Source organism: Bos indicus x Bos taurus, chromosome 10 (assembly GCF_003369695.1).
Source record: "Bos indicus x Bos taurus breed Angus x Brahman F1 hybrid chromosome 10, Bos_hybrid_MaternalHap_v2.0, whole genome shotgun sequence".
Lineage (NCBI taxonomy): Eukaryota > Metazoa > Chordata > Mammalia > Artiodactyla > Bovidae > Bos > Bos indicus x Bos taurus.
Genome location: NC_040085.1, coordinates 65,895,653 through 65,912,200, shown reverse-complemented (window position 1 = coordinate 65,912,200; position 16,548 = coordinate 65,895,653). Strand labels below are relative to the sequence as shown.

Here is a 16,548-nt window from a genome sequence, read left to right as displayed (position 1 = left end):
TGATACTGGTCACCCTCAGAACTGTGGCCTTGATGGCTCCAGTTTCCTTTGACTCGGGTCCCAGGACACCAGTCCGGGTTTAACTTTATGAGTTGGGTGGGCAGCTTGCCTAATCAGTCACGTTTCAGCTAGGGGCTGCTTCTACCTGCTCATCCTCTCTGGTTCCTCCCCACCTGAGAGGAAGATTCAAGTGGATTTGGCACATCTCCTAAATCGAGGCCTGCCATTAGCAGGCCGGGGGCTGACGTGTGCAAAGGAAGACTCGGACCTAGCAGGCCTTTTTCACCTGCGTAATAACAGGCTTGGGAGTAGCCAGGCGGCCGTGGCGGCGGCGCCAGGAGTAGGAGGAGGAGCGCGGGCAGAGGCCGCCGCGGGGCCGGGAGGAAGAGGAGGGGGAGGAGGAGGAGGAGCTGAAGCGCCGAGAGCTGTAGGCAGCAGCTCGGCCGGAGTTGCAGCAGCAGCGGCGGCGCTCACACCGCAGCCTCCCCAAGCCCCGAGTCCCGGCGGGGGCAGCAGCAGCGAGCGCCCGCCCGCCCACCCAGTCACTGCACCTCGGCCCCGCCAAGCCGCTGTCGCCGCGCCCGGGGAACTGCCAGCCATGGCCGCGCCGCCGGATCCCCGAGACGAGCTGCTGCCGCTGGCCGGCCCCGGGTCCCAGTGGCTCGGGGACCGGGGGGAGGGGGAGGACGAAGCGGTGACGCCGAAAGGAGCCAAGCCCGAGACGCTGGCGGGGGAGCCGGGACCGGGGTTGGGCGCCGGGGTCGCCGAAGCTGCGCCGCGGGAACTGGGCTCGGGCCCCGCCCGGCCGCCGCCCGTTGCCATGGAAACTGCATCCACAGGTAAGGCGGGCGGGCGCCTCGGCCCCGCAAATGGCGTCAGGAACTCGGGTCCCCTAGCCGGCCCCCTTCTCTGCAACTCACCTAGGAACCTACTTTGCGTTCTCTATCTTCAGTACCAACCTTAATCCGTCCCCGCCCCTCCTCCTTTCGCCACAGGCGCCTGTAAATATTAAATGACTGGTAGGAACAGAAATTTTATTTTTTTCCAAAGGCTCAGAAGAAAACAAAATGCTATTGATCCTTTTATTTCGTTATGATTATTTTTCTGGCTTTCAAAGTTGTCCTCAGAGGCAAACCGCAGCATCCTAGCTGCTGGCGCGCCTGTGTACAAGTTTCTTCCTTGGGACTGGGGGCTGCAGGGCCCGCTTGGCCAGTTGGGACGATTTAGGGGGCGGGGGGCATGTTTGCCTGCAGGGCTCGCGCCCGCGACAGGGGACGACAAAGCGACCGGCAGGCCCGCTGCCCCTAGACCCGGCTCAATCTAGGGCAGAGATGTGACTTTAACTCTCCCTTTCCTTAATCTCCGAGAGTCGCCACACCCTACTTCCTCCCATTTCTCTTCCCTTCCTCTAGCTCACCGCACACTGAACTGAAACGCCTTAGGTGTGTTTAATTCCGGAGGGACTGCGAAGCCAGAAGGTTGGGAGTTGTGGCAGTCCCCCGCCCAGAATCCTTCTTTTTCAGCTCCCCGAAGCTCCCACCTCGAAGGGAGCTTTGGAACTTGGAACCCTAATTTAGAGCGGCCGCTGGCTGCAGGCTAGAGATTGTTGAGTGACGGTGGGTGTAGCTAGGAGGCACAGTTTGCCAGCAGTCTGAAACAGCGAGGGCGTTAGGAAATTGCCCTGGGTTTGTCCTCCCTCCACTTGACTTCACCTTCTGAACTGGATCCCATCGGAGACCTGAGATCATGAAGCATCCTGCCCAAAGGATGCCTGAAACGAGCTTTGGAGTGGGACTGCCGGCTTAGGAACTCCGTGTTTTCCAGGAGCGGGGAGGGCGGGGGGAGGGTGCTGTGTTGTGTAGTTCTCCGAGAAAGCTTTGCCGGGTGGAATGAGAGTTGTGTAGTTTTGGAGATGTAGCTCTTGAAGGCCGAGTGCTAGGTGATCCTGGGGGAACGGAATGGGGGCGGGACTGGCATGCTTGTTCTTGGCAGCTGATTTAGGGGAACCCTTTTCTTAAGCCACTGCCTCTCTTAAGGGTCACATGGAGTGCTTTAGGTAGTCTTGATTATGCTTTATACTAAAGATTTGAGCTGAGGAAAGGAGGTTTAGGGAATGTTTTGAATAAAACATTCTGAAGGGAAGAGAAAAAGACCATATACAAACAAAAAAGAAAAAAGACAGACTCAAAAGCAAAAAACCCCGTTTGTCCAGTATTAGTTATTATATGGGGGAGGGGAAGATTTCCGACTAAGATCTCAACTTAATCTAAATGAAAACAAAACTTTGTAATTGCAAAAGAAGATGGCAAAAGCTAATAGAAAAAGGAAGGTACTTTTTGGTTGATTTACCATCAGCATTCTGTGTTGAGAGTAGCTTCTAGTACAGAACCTTTATCCACCGTCATCAAAATAAATCATTTATAAACATTGCCCACCTCTCATTGGTGTTATCAGGGTCAGGTGAACTAAGGAAAGGAAACTTAGCTTCCTCTCAATAACATACTATCCACTAAAATAGTTGCTGTATATAAAATGCTTAGAACAATTGTGACAAAGTAGGCATTTGCAATTTTTAACATTATTACTATTATTTTAGAAATAGTTTGTTAGATATACTAGGGATTTCCTATCCTAGGCAACAAATGTATTAGTAAAATTAAACATAGTGCTGAGTTTGGATGGGAAAAGAATGAAGGGAGGGGGACGAAGCATAAGTTTGCAATTTATACAGAAAATTTAAAGTTTATTATTGCTGCTTGAAGGAATTTGTCATATATTTATTGGTTATTTAGTGTTTTCAGTTTGCATTCAGTATTCAGTATGGACTGTTATAAGAGGCCTAGATGCCAAAAATGATATCTAAATAAATTACTAGATCTTGAAAAAAATTAAACAAAATCTGGGCCGGCTTCCTTATCTGTTATTTTAACAGCTCTATTGCAATAAGTAAAGTTAGCAGGTGCATCCTCAACTTAATCAGGGACAAAATCCAGAGGAAGCCTATTAAGCTCATAATTTTACTTTTTTAAAAGAATGATGCTCTTTTGGACTCAAATCAAACTAAGAAGTAACTTAGAGGTTGAGTGTGATACATTGTAAACAAATTATGTTTCTTTTTCAAATGGAATTCTAAAATGTAAGACAGACATTGATGTTTTAAAACTTTTTTTCTCTGAAAAAACCACTAATCGTGCCATCTGGACAGAAATTCTGTGATTCATTTTTATACATTGATGGTAATTAAAGTTTTTGAAGAAACATTTCTAAAAATATTTCTCTGTGATGTCCTGGAATGAATATATGTTTAAATATCATTAGCATTGCACGATAAAACTCTATCAGTACTGTATTTCCAGGTATTCTCATTGCTTCTGTCCCTTTAGTGGGATGAAAATGTTCTCAACAAAAAGTAACACCTTATTCTAAGGCTACAATTTTTCATGTCTAAAATTGATAATGGGCATATGATATGTCTGTTGCCAAGGGAACATTTAATGCACCATGTGTAGGCTACAACATGTGAGGTTGTTAATCATGAATCAGTGCCATCATCTAGTAACGTTATACAAAGGGTGTTAAGAGCAACTGTTTTGTTTTTTCATGATTAGTTATTTTATTCCTGAAAACTATTCAAAAGGAGCATACAATAACACAAGGATAGAAGAATGGCCCTTTGTTTAAAGGAAGAATTTAAAATAGAACATTTGAACAAAATGCAATGGTAAGATGTTAATTCATTGGCTACTTTAGAAATTAACTCGTTGACTGATTCATGCATGGAAGGCAAAATGAATAAGAGAATTGAGAATGGCCTGGAGAAATCAGCCCAGTGTGATGATTTGCTTTAGTGATATTGACCTATAGATAATTTACCTTACATTTCTAGATGATTGCTGAGTTAGGGGTGACAGGGAGAGAGAGAGAGAGAGGGAGGGAGGAAGAGGGACAGAGAAAGAGAAATTCTCCTAATTTACTTGGACCACAGTACTCATAATTTTCAAATGCTGAATATGATACTCCATTGGAAAAACTATTCTTAATCTATCATGATTTAAATACCTTTCAGAAATGTTTATATATGCTGTATTTATTCTGTTTAATATCATAAATTGTACCACACATATTACCAATCATATTTTAAAATCCACATAGAGGCTAGATTGACTCTTTTCTTGTGGATATGTTTGATAGATGTGTAAGTATTTTTTATTTGGAGTCATTTCCAGCAATCCTCTTCAGAAGGTATAGATTTTAATCTTCTGTTTTCTTTCATCTTTTAAGAAAACTGCAATTCTGTTGAAATGGGAAGGAACATTGCACTTACTTTTACAGTATTTTACAGAACCTTTAAGAAAATAAGAGTTTCTAACGCAATTTATTTCTCTGGGCATAGACTCTGAATATAATCAATGACATTTCTGGCAGTAACTACTGTGCATGTCTTTCATATTGGGAATTCAAATTGGTTAAATTAAAATGTAGAATCACATATACTAAAAATACATTGATAAATAAACTTTATCAGAGCTTTCAGCATAACTTCCTCTTCATGAACTCACTGTTCCAGAAACCCCATCCTTATCATTGTCCACAAATACAGCATAAACCTTCCTGCCCCCATCTCTTTTTTTTAGGCTGTTCATCTACTTCTGACTTTGAGGATTTGGAAAAGAGTGGATTATTTTGTTCACTATACTGTCTATCTTGCATAGCCTGGATTATGGAAAGTGTTTATTATCTATAAAATGAGAGACCATTGTGATTCAACTCAATTTAGTAAACATTTCCTGAATGCCTCCTTTGTGTAAGGATCTATACTGAACACAAGTTGTGGTTTCCTAGAACGTGTGCATCTTTCTACTTCACATTAGTATTTAGTTTAAAAAGGTTTTTTTTTTTTTTTTTTTCAGTTTCCTTATTCCCAAGTCACTGGTGGAAGCTTGTTTAGAAGGGTATTATAACAATCTAACCACACTGGCACACAGGCGTGAGTTACTTCTCTGAGGTCGACACTGAATAAATAAATACTAGCATAGGTTGCCCAAAGTGCACAGCTGGGGGAAAATAAAATCCATCGATCTACCTAACTGTCTAGCTAATTCTGTCTTTATGGAAATAGCTGGCTGAATAGTACTCAAAGATCCTTGTATTAGTTGGTTGTGCTTTTATTTTAAAGTTAAAGAAAATTATTTCAGTGGTGACTAAGGAAGATTTGGAAAAGGCACTATAAAATATAGACAGCAGTGAAAATAAAAGACCTATTTCAAGAGACTAATATATCACATAGGAATACTCTCTGTGAAAGAACATAGTTGAAAGATGTAAGACAACTGACTTTTATTTAAGTAATATTGGGGGACAAAAAGAACAATGAGAAGAACATGAACCGGAGAGGCTCACTGCTTGTGGAAGATGCTCTCGTGAGTAATGAAAAAAGGAGAGGGAAGAGTTTCTCAATTCATATTTAAGCTATGTTATTTAAAATGGATAGTGATCACGTTGAAATGTATACAAATACTGAACCACTATGTTATGTAACAGGAACTAACATAGTGTTGTAGGTCAGTAATACTTCGAAAACAAACAAACCCATAGAAAAAGAGATCAGATTTGCAGTTGTCAGAGGCTTGGTGGGTGGAGGGAGAACTGGATGAAGGCACTCAAAAGGTACACACTTCCAATTGAGATAAGTAAGTACTCAGGATGTAGCGTACAACATGGCAGGTATAATTAACAGTGCTGTATGTTATATATCAAAGTTGTTAAGAGAGTTAATCCTTTAATCTTGTGTCTGTGTGAGATAATGGAAGTTCACTATAAGTTATTGAGGTGATCATTTAAAAATAAAGAATTAAACTGGGTATGAGTGAGTGAAAGTCACTCAGTCATATCTGACTCTTTGCGACCCCATGCATTATACAGTCCATGGAATTGTCTAGGCCAGAATACTGGAGTGGGTAGCCTTTCTCTTCTCCAGGGGATCTTCCCAACCCAGGGATCGAACCCAGGTCTCCCACATAACGGGCTGAGCCACAAGGGAAAACCATTAAAGTGGGTTAGAATTCTTAAGTCGGACAATAGAAAACGTACAGAAAGACCAGAAGCCCAGGATAAGTAAACAGCAAGTAAAATCCTGTACCATTACTCCAGTAAGCTTGGCTCTTCTGAGCTGACTACTTTGCGTGTGGTATAGAATGAGTGCAGTGAGCAGTTTTAATGTCATTCTAGTGTCTCTTGAGAATAAGACTAATTTTAGAAAAGCTGAAGTGGGGAATGATTTTAAAAAATGAGAAAATGATAGATATTAAAAACGTACTAAGCCAATATATTTGTTGCTGAGTGCTTGTAGATCTAAGAATGCATTATTATGCCAAATATTTTTATAAGCACTTAGAAAATAATAAACATGCTGAATTTTGAAATTCAGCATGTTTATTAATCATGAAAATAAACATGAACATTGCCAGGAATATCCATTGATTCACTAAAAAAATAATGCCTATAAAACATTATTTCTGTTTTTCATATTCTGAATCACCAACATATGCACGGCATGTACTATGCCCAGGAACTTTAGAAGTACCCAGCTTACTTTAGAAAGCACACTGTTTATCAAAAAAACAAACAACCCAATCAAAAAAATAGGCAGAATACCTAAATAGACATTTCTCCGAAGAAGACATACAGATGACCAACAAATACATGATAAGATGCTCAGCATCACTAATTATTAGAGAAATGCAAATCAAAACTCCAACAAATACGTGATAAGATGCTCAACATCATTAATTATTAGAGAAATGCAAATCAAAACTACAATGTGGTATCATCTCACCCCCATCAAAATGGCCATCATTAAACAATCCACAAGCAATAAATGCTAAAGAGAGAGTAGAGAAAAGAGAACCCTTTGGCACTGTTAACAGGAATGTAAACTGATACAGCCACTAAGGAGAACAGTACGGTGGCTCCTTAAAAAATTAAAAATAGAACTTACCATATGACCTAGCAATCTCACTACTAGGCGTATACCCAGAGAAAACTGTAATTCAAAAAGAACATGCACCCCAACGTTTATTGCAGCATTATTTACAATAGCCAGGACATGGAAGCAACCTAAATGTCTATCAACTGAGGAACAGATAAAGAAGATATGGCATATATATAGAATGGAGTATTACTCAGCCACAAAATGATTAAAATTGGATCATTTGTAGAGACCTGGACGGACCTAGAGACTGTCTTACAGAGTAAAGTAAGTCAGAAAAACAAATGTCATATATTAATGCATATATATGGAATCTAGAAAAATGGTATAGATGGTCTTACCTGCAAAACAGAAATAGAGACACAGAGGTAGAGAACAAACATGGACACCAAGAGGGAAAAGGAGGGGAGTGGGGTGAATTGAGAGATTAGGGTTGACATATATACACTATTGATACTGTATATAAAAGAGATAACTAATGAGAACCTACTGTATACCTCAGAGAACTCTATTCAGTGCTCTGTAATGACCTAAATGGAAAGGAAATCCAAAAAAGAGGGGATATATGTATACGTATAGCTGATTCACTTTGCTGTACAGTAGAACCCAACACAACATTGTAAAGCAACTATACACCAGTAAAAATTAATTGAAAAGAAAGAAAACATGCTGTTTAATTTTGCAAATGGCACAAAGTTTCAAAAGATTGTTGATATGGTAGAGGATATCACTGCTATTTAAAAAATCTTGATTTTAATGTTAACTCAAAAGTGAATTCTTTTCACTAAAATAATTTTTTACTCTAATTTAAAAAATTCCTTTTTGGAATAGGAAGCATATGCATGTGATATTAAATTTTAACTGAGTAAAGTAAGACAGAAAAGGAGATATAGTGTATGACATCCCTTACATGTGAAATCTAAAAAGAAGTGATATGAATGAACTTACAAGACAGAGACTCACAGGCTTAGAGAATGGACTTATGGTTGCTGAGGGGGTGGGGAAGGATGGGGAAGGAATAGTTAGGGAGTTTGGGATGGACATGTACATACTGCTATATTTAAAATGGATAACCAACAAGTATTGTATGGCACATGGAACTCTGCTCAATGTTATGTGGAAGCCTGGATAGGAGAGGTGTTTGGGGGAGAATGGATACACGTGTGTGTTGGCTGAATCCCTTTGCTGTTCACTTGAAACTATCACAACATAGTTTGATAATTGTCTCTACTCCAATACAAAATAAAAAGCTTTTAAAAAAATAAAATTTAAAAGGTGCAAAAGGGTATACAGAGAAAAAGAAGTCTTCTTCACACTCAGTCTTCCAACCAGCCCTTGTTCCTCTTCAGCAACAACCATTGTTATCAAATTCAGCAAGGGAGCACTGTTAATTCATTCATTATTACACTATTATCGATTGAACTTCTGCTATATTCTATGCATTGTTCTAAGCACTAAGTATATGGTACAGAAAGGGACAAATGAAAGTCTATTTCCAATAAATTGTGTGTGTGTGTGTGTGTGTAAGAAGGAAAGGAGAGAAGAGGGAAAGGAGACAGAGAACAAAAAATATAGTCAAGGTATGGTAAGTCCTGTGTGTGTGTGTGTGTGTGTGTGTGTGCACGCTCAGTCAGTTGTGTCCGACTCTTTGCCACTCCATGGACTGTAGCTTGCTAGGCTCCTCTGTCCATGGACTTTTCCAGGCAAGAATACTGGAGTGGGTTGCCATTCCCTTCTCCAGGGGATCTTCCCGACCCAGGGGTTGAACCCTGGTCTCCCGCATTGCAGGCAGATTCTTTACCACCTGAGCCAGTGATGTAGAGGGAGAATTAAATAAGGTAGACAGTAGAGTTAGCAGATGCATGCAAGGCAGTGAGATTACTGATTGATCTTAGAATCTGGGGAGGAGGAATGAGGACAGAGGACGATGAAGCACAGAGAAAAGATGATATGAGCAGTGTGCTATTTGATATGGAGATTAAGGAGGGAGTACAGTTATTGAGGAGATTGGAAGACCAGGATGGAGTAGAGGACAAGGTCATCAGAAGATTGGGTTCCAGAAGAATGGCAGGCTGGGAGTGGAATGATCACCTACGTGATTACTGAAATTGCGAAGAACCATGGCAGAGATTGTAGAGTACAGTGAACCAGTGCTGTTGTGTTTAGGAAAGAACATAGTGTCTTGGGCTTCAAAGTTACATAATTTTAGAGATGAGGGAAGAAGAATAGCCTGTAAAATCATAAATATAAATTTCTGACTATGGGTTCTGCAAATTCTGCTTAATTTGTTCAGAGTGTATGAGATGCAACCTAAAATAGTTCATTGTGAGGGATGGAAACTTTGAGGACTGTAATTAACTAAATATGAGCTAGTGGTATGGTGAAATTACTAAAATATCTTATGTAATTTGAGGTAATATTAATAGAAAGTCTTGGGTACACATTATATGAGGTAGTAGTTCTCCTGGATTCTGTCCTAGGCAGGCCAAATATGGAGTGTTATACTAAGTGATGGGTGCCATGGTTTATAGAAACTGTAGTATGGTGAGAGAAAGGTGACTAAATTGGTGTGGCTTCTGGGGGAAAAAATTGCTGTTTGAGAAATGATCGAAAAAATTAAGAATTTTTAGCCAGAATAAGAGAATGAAAGGAGATATGAGTGTTAAATTCAAACACTAGAAGAAATCTTATGAAGCAAATAAAGACTTGACTGAGGTGATACTACAAGGCAGAATTGGGACTAGCAGGTAAATCAGAGAAACACATTTCAACTTAATGAAGGAGAAAGTTCTGATAATTAGAATTGCTCAGAAAAAGAGATGGATTACCTCTCAGTTACTGATATTTAAGAACAAATGAGGTTGCTGTTTACTGGAGGAAACTTAGAATGGAAAGTGTTATACCAAGATCTTTATTCCTTCATAAGAGAAAGCAATACCCCTGACCTTACCTGTGATTGTTAAAGAAGGCATATTGCTTAAGAGTGAATAGCATACAAATGAAATCAGAAACAGTGCTTATTACAAAAACCACAGCTAACTTCAAATTGACTTCCTAAAAAATGTACTTTCCATGGAAGGCCACTCTTCTTTAGGGAATCTAGAAAAATGGTACTGATAAACCTATTTGTAAGGCAGGAATAGAGACACATAGACAACCAACTTGTGGACACAGTAGGGGAAGTAGAGGGTGTGACAAACTGAGAGAGTGGCACTGCCGTATATGCACTACCATGTGTGAATTAGCTGATGGGAAGCTGCTGTGTAACACAGGAAGCTCAGCTTGGTGCTCTGTGATGACCCAGAGGAATGGGATGAAGGCTGGGAGGCAAACTCAAGAGGGAGGGGAAGCATGTATACTCATGGCTGATTCGTGTTGTCATACAGTAGAAACTAACACAGCATTGTAAAGCAATTATCCTCCAATTTAAAAAAGAATTCTATAAAAAAATTCTTCTCTAATTCTCCGTTGTTGAGACAAGCTCCATAATGTAACATACTTGCCTCTTGAAAACAACACAGTTTTATATAATTAACAGTTATTACCTTAAATGCAAAACATGCTATCTGCAAGCATCCGTTTTATTCTTTTTTCCTGAACTGTACTTTTCATTTTTTACTACAGACTCTAATTCCATAAATATTTAATATATTCTAAAATGTTTGGGGAATTCATTAATTAATGTCTTATCACAAAAAGCATCATATGATTCTGTCCTTAGTCCTCTGTCTCACTACTGTACATTTATGCCAGATTATTCATTGTAAAAGCGTATTTGCTAAGCTGCCTAATGATTTACATTTTTAGCTGGAACAGTTCTGCATTCTAACTTCCATGTCCAGTCCCCAAGTGGAATTTTTAATTCATCTACTACATGAGATTGTTATAAAACCAGTTATAGAACAAATTCTTGCTTCCTGAATATGGGGAATTTGTTGAATATCTCACATTCTTAAAAGTAGCTAGGATTTTGTTTTATGCATAGCAAGTCTTCATTTTTTTATAAACAAGTCTTGGGCAACCGAAAATGTGTATTCAAATGATTGCTGATCTAGTTGTCATGCATAAGAGTAAACAGCAATGTCCTATCTCCCTTTTGGCATGGATTGTTCAATGAATCCCGAAAAATCAGTGCTTCTTAAAATGTGGTCTGTAGACTTCCTGCTTTCAAAATAACACAAAATGATTCACAGACTTCACCTCGGGGAAACAAGCCTGCCAAATGCATGTCAAAACTTTTAGAAACACTGATATATTGACTCTCCTCTCCTTCTGACTTACTGGCTCAGCATTTTTCTAGGAGCTGTGGGGAATGGAGGAACATGAGCTATGTCTTCTCTATTCCTCCAAGCTTACTATCTAGATGGGAGATGTGACTAATCCACATAAAACAAAGGTAAACAACTCAAGCAAGAGTCAAGTCTGGTCCTTGGATGGATGCTACAAGCTATAAGCGCTGCAGGAATTTCATAATTTTATGAGTTACAGGGTACCTGGTGTCTTGAAAGAGGTAGAATGTGCCTTATGCCTAAAGGATGGATAGAATAGAAATAAGCAGAAGTGGCAGAAAGGCAGTTTTATGTGAGGGGAGAGACATGGGTGGTGACATAGAGATGAGCAATGACTAGGGTATCTTAACCTGCCTGTTTGGGTGCGGGGAGACAGATTCTGGAGGAGAGATGTTGAAGGCTATTCAGGACTTCAGACTCCTTTTATATGGATTCTGGGGCATTTGAAGGTTTATATTTGGGGGAAGTAATACATTCAGCCTTCTGTATCCTTTGGTTTCAGAAGGGCCGACTGTACTATAGCATATTATATAAGGGACTTGAGCATCCATGGATATTGATATCTGCACAGGGTCCTGGAACCAATTCCCAGTGAATACTGAGAAATGACTGTAGAAAGCTAGGTTAGGAAGATTAAATGTTATGCATAGATGATGAACTCAATGGGGGTGATCTAAAACCTGCACTTTTGCTGAAAGAAGGTTGACCAACAACGTCACTTTCGGAGCCTGGAATAAATAACCATGAGAATAAAGAGGAAGGTACCTGGAAAGAAAGAGGAGGAAAGTTGAGCACTTCATCAGAATATTCCATAGGACTTTGTGACTGACAGGACAAGGAGGATGAAGGGAGGAATGAATCAACTCTAAGGTTCTGTGCCTATGGCTGGGAGAATGACAGTGCTAAAGAGGGGTGGGAGGGGGAACTGGTCAGAGAGATGAGGATGATACATTCATTTTTGTCATATGGGGCTCAGAATGAAGAAAAGCCATTTGAACGGAAGTCTCCACTTGGCAATGTATATTAAGGAATGGATTTTGGAGATGATAACAGGATTGTAGATAACAGGGTTAGAAAATCGGAAGAGAAGCCATAGAATAATTTTGTTTTTGGAGATTGTGTAGGATGAGGGCTTCCCTGGTAGTTCAACTGGTAAAGATCCCATCTGCAATGCAGGAGACCTGGGTTCCATTCCTAGTTAGGAAGATTCCCTGGAGAAGGAAATGGCAACCCACTCCAGGATTCTCACCTGGACAATCCCATGGACAGAGAAGCCTGGTGGGCTTGCAAAGAGGCGAATACGCCTGAGTGACTAAAGAACAAAGGGCCAAGAAGAGAACGTGTGCTCCTTGTCTCATACTAGCTGAGTGGCATTAAGGCTGCCTCAGCCTCAGGTTCTGTATGTGTGGTCCTAGGTCTTCTAGAGTGCTTGGCAATCAGATGGTAATTACCCTCATTATTATAGTATCAAAGAAGCCAAGATGGCATGGTATAGAATGAGCCTTGACTGAGAAGACAGATTTGTCTTGGCTTTGGTCTCTACTATCATGTCAATGTGGGCAAATCTGCTTTATGTCTCAGTTTCTTCTATATAAAATGGACTTGATACCATTGTCCTGGCTACCTTGTGGTTGTGAAGATAAAATGAGATAACCTGAGGAAGTACATGCAAATTGCAAATTACCGGACATCTGAGGGGCTTCCCAGGTGGCGCTAGTTAAAGAACCCATCTGCCAATGCAGGAGGCATAAGAGATGCAGATTCGATCCCTGGTTCAGGAAGATCCCCTGGAGAAGGATAATGGCAACCCACTCCAGTATTCTTGCCTGGAGAATCCCATGGACAGAGGAGCATGGCAGGCTACAGCCCATAGGGTGGCGAAGAGTTGGACACTACTGAAGTGACTTAGCACGCAGGCATACATCTGTAAGGAAGTACTAACAGGAAGCCTGATCAGTGCTGTCAGATGCAGGAGAGCAGTCTAGGAGAATAAAGATTGAGAAAAAATCATGTCACCTCAGCCCTAGGTGTTTTAATAGAAAATACTGCTGCACTTAGCTGAACCTCAGCCAAGTCTCAGTGGGGAATGGCAGGAGAGCGAGGAAGAACGGTGCTGGCCAGAAGTAGGTTCTGGCATCCACACTGGAAAACATTTCGGCTTCAAAGAGTGCACTTGGAGTGGCGACCCACCCCATTCTTCATGTCCTAAAGAGTGAACTGTGCCTCGAGCAGGCCTGATACATGCCCGCGGGCGCCAGCTGAGTGGAGGATAGGAAGCTGGGTCTATTCTGAATCTCCTGCTCAGCACAAGGGTAGTGAATGCAGGGAGCTACCCCAGGTATGCCTGGAGGCCTGGAAGGCTGCTTCTCTCACAGAGAGGCTATCAGAGTGAAAGCCAGCCCCCGTACCTCACCCTCACCTCAGCCCCTGATGTTAAATTAATCGGCCCTGTGGGCAAGCGAAGGTACTTGCAGGCTAATCTTACAGCTCTATAGGTTTAAAAGTCTTCCGTAAATAGATGAACACTTCTGGAAAGATGGAGTAGACAGTTTTTCCTTATCCCTATTGCTAAGTACAGCCAAAAACTCTGGACATTATATATGTAGGATAAATATAAAAAGACTGTGTAGTGAAAGTAGCATTCTTGTAAGACATTAACCTAGATGAAAACTGATCTGTACTAGAGCAAGAGAGAGAAGCTAGGTAAGGGGGATGGTAGCTAAAACTTGGAATGACAGAACTTGAGAATGCAGAGGACCCTCAGCTAAAATAAACACTTAAAAAGTGGAAATTTGACAGGGATAGTTATAAAATCTTGTGGTAGGATTCTTTAACTATATGAATAGAATAGGAGGGTCATGGTGAAATTGCAACATATAAATAAAAAATAGAGGAGGTTTATTTAACCATAAGTTAACTCTTAGTTAGCGGGGCAAGCCAGCTTCCCCCCTAGGTGAAGAACTGTTAATCTTGTTAAATCAAGGTTAACCCAGAACCAGGAGCTGAGAGTTGACCATACCTGGGGCTGGGCAGAGTCCTGAATGTACTGAGAGCTCCAGAGCAGAGATGGTGGCAGAAACATGGACTCTGGTTGAAAGAACTGAGGATTTGCAGTCTGCACAAGAGAAGATAGGGTGGGTTATGATCAGTTCAGTTCAGTTCAGTCACTCAGTTGTGTCCAACTCTTTGTGACCCCATGAATCGCAGCACGCCAGGCCTCCCTGTCCATCACCAACTCCCGGAGTTCACTCAGACTCACATCCATCGAGTCAGTGATGCCATCCAGCCATCTCATCCTCTGTCATCCCCTTCTCCTCCTGCCCCCAATCCCTCCCAGCATCAGAGTCTTTTCCAATGAGTCAACTCTTCTCATGAGGTGGCCAAAGTACTGGAGTTTCAGCTTTAGCATCATTCCTTCCAAAGAAATCCCAGGGCTGATCTCCTTCAGAATGGACTGGTTGGATCTCCTTGCAGTCCAAGGGACTCTCAAGAGTCTTCTCCAACACCACAGTTCAAAAGCATCAATTCTTCGGCGCTCAGCTTTCTTCACAGTCCAACTCTCACATCCATACATGACCACTGGAAAAACCATAGCCTTGACTAGACGGACCTTTGTTGGCAAAGTAATGTCTCTGCTTTTGAATATGCTATCTAGGTTGGACATAACTTCTAAAAATACATAAAGAGTTGTCAAGTGGCATAGAGACTGGGTGTGTTCTATATGACTGGAGGATGGAGCTGTGGTCAACCAGAAGTTAAACGTGAAAAATGAAAATAGCCTGGATTGCCTCATATGGTGGTGAGTTTCCTATCACTGGAGGTGTGTAAGCAAAGTTGGGCTGGTCATTTATATAACAGAGGAGGTATAATAGACAGTATACATTAGATTGTTAATTTTGTATCTTTTCAGAATCACAGATTCCTGTTGGAGAATCTGATAAAAACTTTGGAATCTCTGCTCAGGAAAGTGCACTTACAAATACCATTTGGGGCACAAATTCTGGGATTTTCTGGAGACCTTTTATGGATGGAGGAATTAAATAAATTCCTACTCTTAAAAAATCAGTAATTCCAGATACTCTCATGTAGATCACTGTTTATACAGCAGCAGTAGTTTCATGGTTTAATAAAATCTCATTTAATCATCCATTTATTTATTCAACAAATATTTATTAAGCATTTAATATGTGTGTGTGTGTTTGGATACATATACACACACAAAGTATGTAGCTGAATGAAAGTGAAAGTATTAGTCGCTCAATTGCGTCCCACTCTCTGAGACCTCATGGACCAGAGCCCTCCAGGCTCCTCTGTCCATGGAATACTCCAGGCAATAATACTGGAGTGAGTAGCCATTTCCTTCTCTAGGAGATCTTCTCAACCCAGGGGTCAAACCCATGTCTCCTGCTCTGCAGGCAGATTCTTTACCATCTGAGCCACCAGGAAAGCCCATGTAGTTGAATGGTGATACCTATGTACTTAACCAGAATATAAAAATTAATGCAATAATTACAGCATAGTCTATTATGAAGAGTCTAAATTAAGAAGAAGTCTGCATTCCATAAATTCCATTTTGTTAGTTTCAGAAATGTGCTGTAACTGAATTTGTGACTCTCAAAGGGTTACTGAGCCATGCTCTTTCCAAACTGGCCCTGGTGAAGTTGGAGAGAGTGTGGACTTGGAGACACCAAGCTGGATACCCATCTCAGCTCTTCCAATGGCCTATGATAGCTAGTCTCAACCTCTATGGGAAGGGCTAAACGGTGGGTCTGTATGATTCTCCAGCATCCAGATAGTGATGTGTCATTTGTCTATTCACTGTTTCTATGTACATGGTGCACATCTGTGTATACTTCAGTCATTACTAAAGTTTTTAGAACCAGCTTTACTGATTATAGGAGATCCTGGGGTTGGGGTAGAGAAAGGTGTTAATCCTCTCTCTGATAATCTCCATCAGCCATCTAAATAAACAAACAAACAACACTTTCTCAACTTGATATAAAATATACATATGTATTTAAAAAAATCTACTACTTTTGTTATTTACAAATGAACACATCATCAAAGTAAAAACAAGGTGCTCCCTGTACAAATGGAGCTTCAAAGTACTGTCACCTGACTTCTACTCCAGCCAGTCTGTAGCCCCTAACATCATCGTGTATAGAAATTTTGGACATACTACTATGTATCACACTATTAATTTGTTTGGTGAACCTTTTATTGTAGATAATACAAGGTAAATTGCAACCCAGCAGGTTTACATTATCAGCA

At 40.9% G+C, this 16,548-nt stretch overlaps 1 protein-coding gene across 1 annotated transcript in view; it reads left to right on the top strand.

The window, feature by feature from the left end:
• Nucleotides 1-400: 400 nt before the first annotated feature.
• The window catches only part of RTN1 (reticulon 1), a 243,951-nt gene continuing 227,803 nt past the window's right edge, over nucleotides 401-16,548 (top strand). Inside the window, exon 1 of the mRNA XM_027554237.1 lies at nucleotides 401-839. Within this exon, the coding sequence (XP_027410038.1) occupies nucleotides 599-839 (241 nt within the window). The 5' untranslated portion in view covers nucleotides 401-598. The remainder of the gene's footprint in view (nucleotides 840-16,548) is intronic.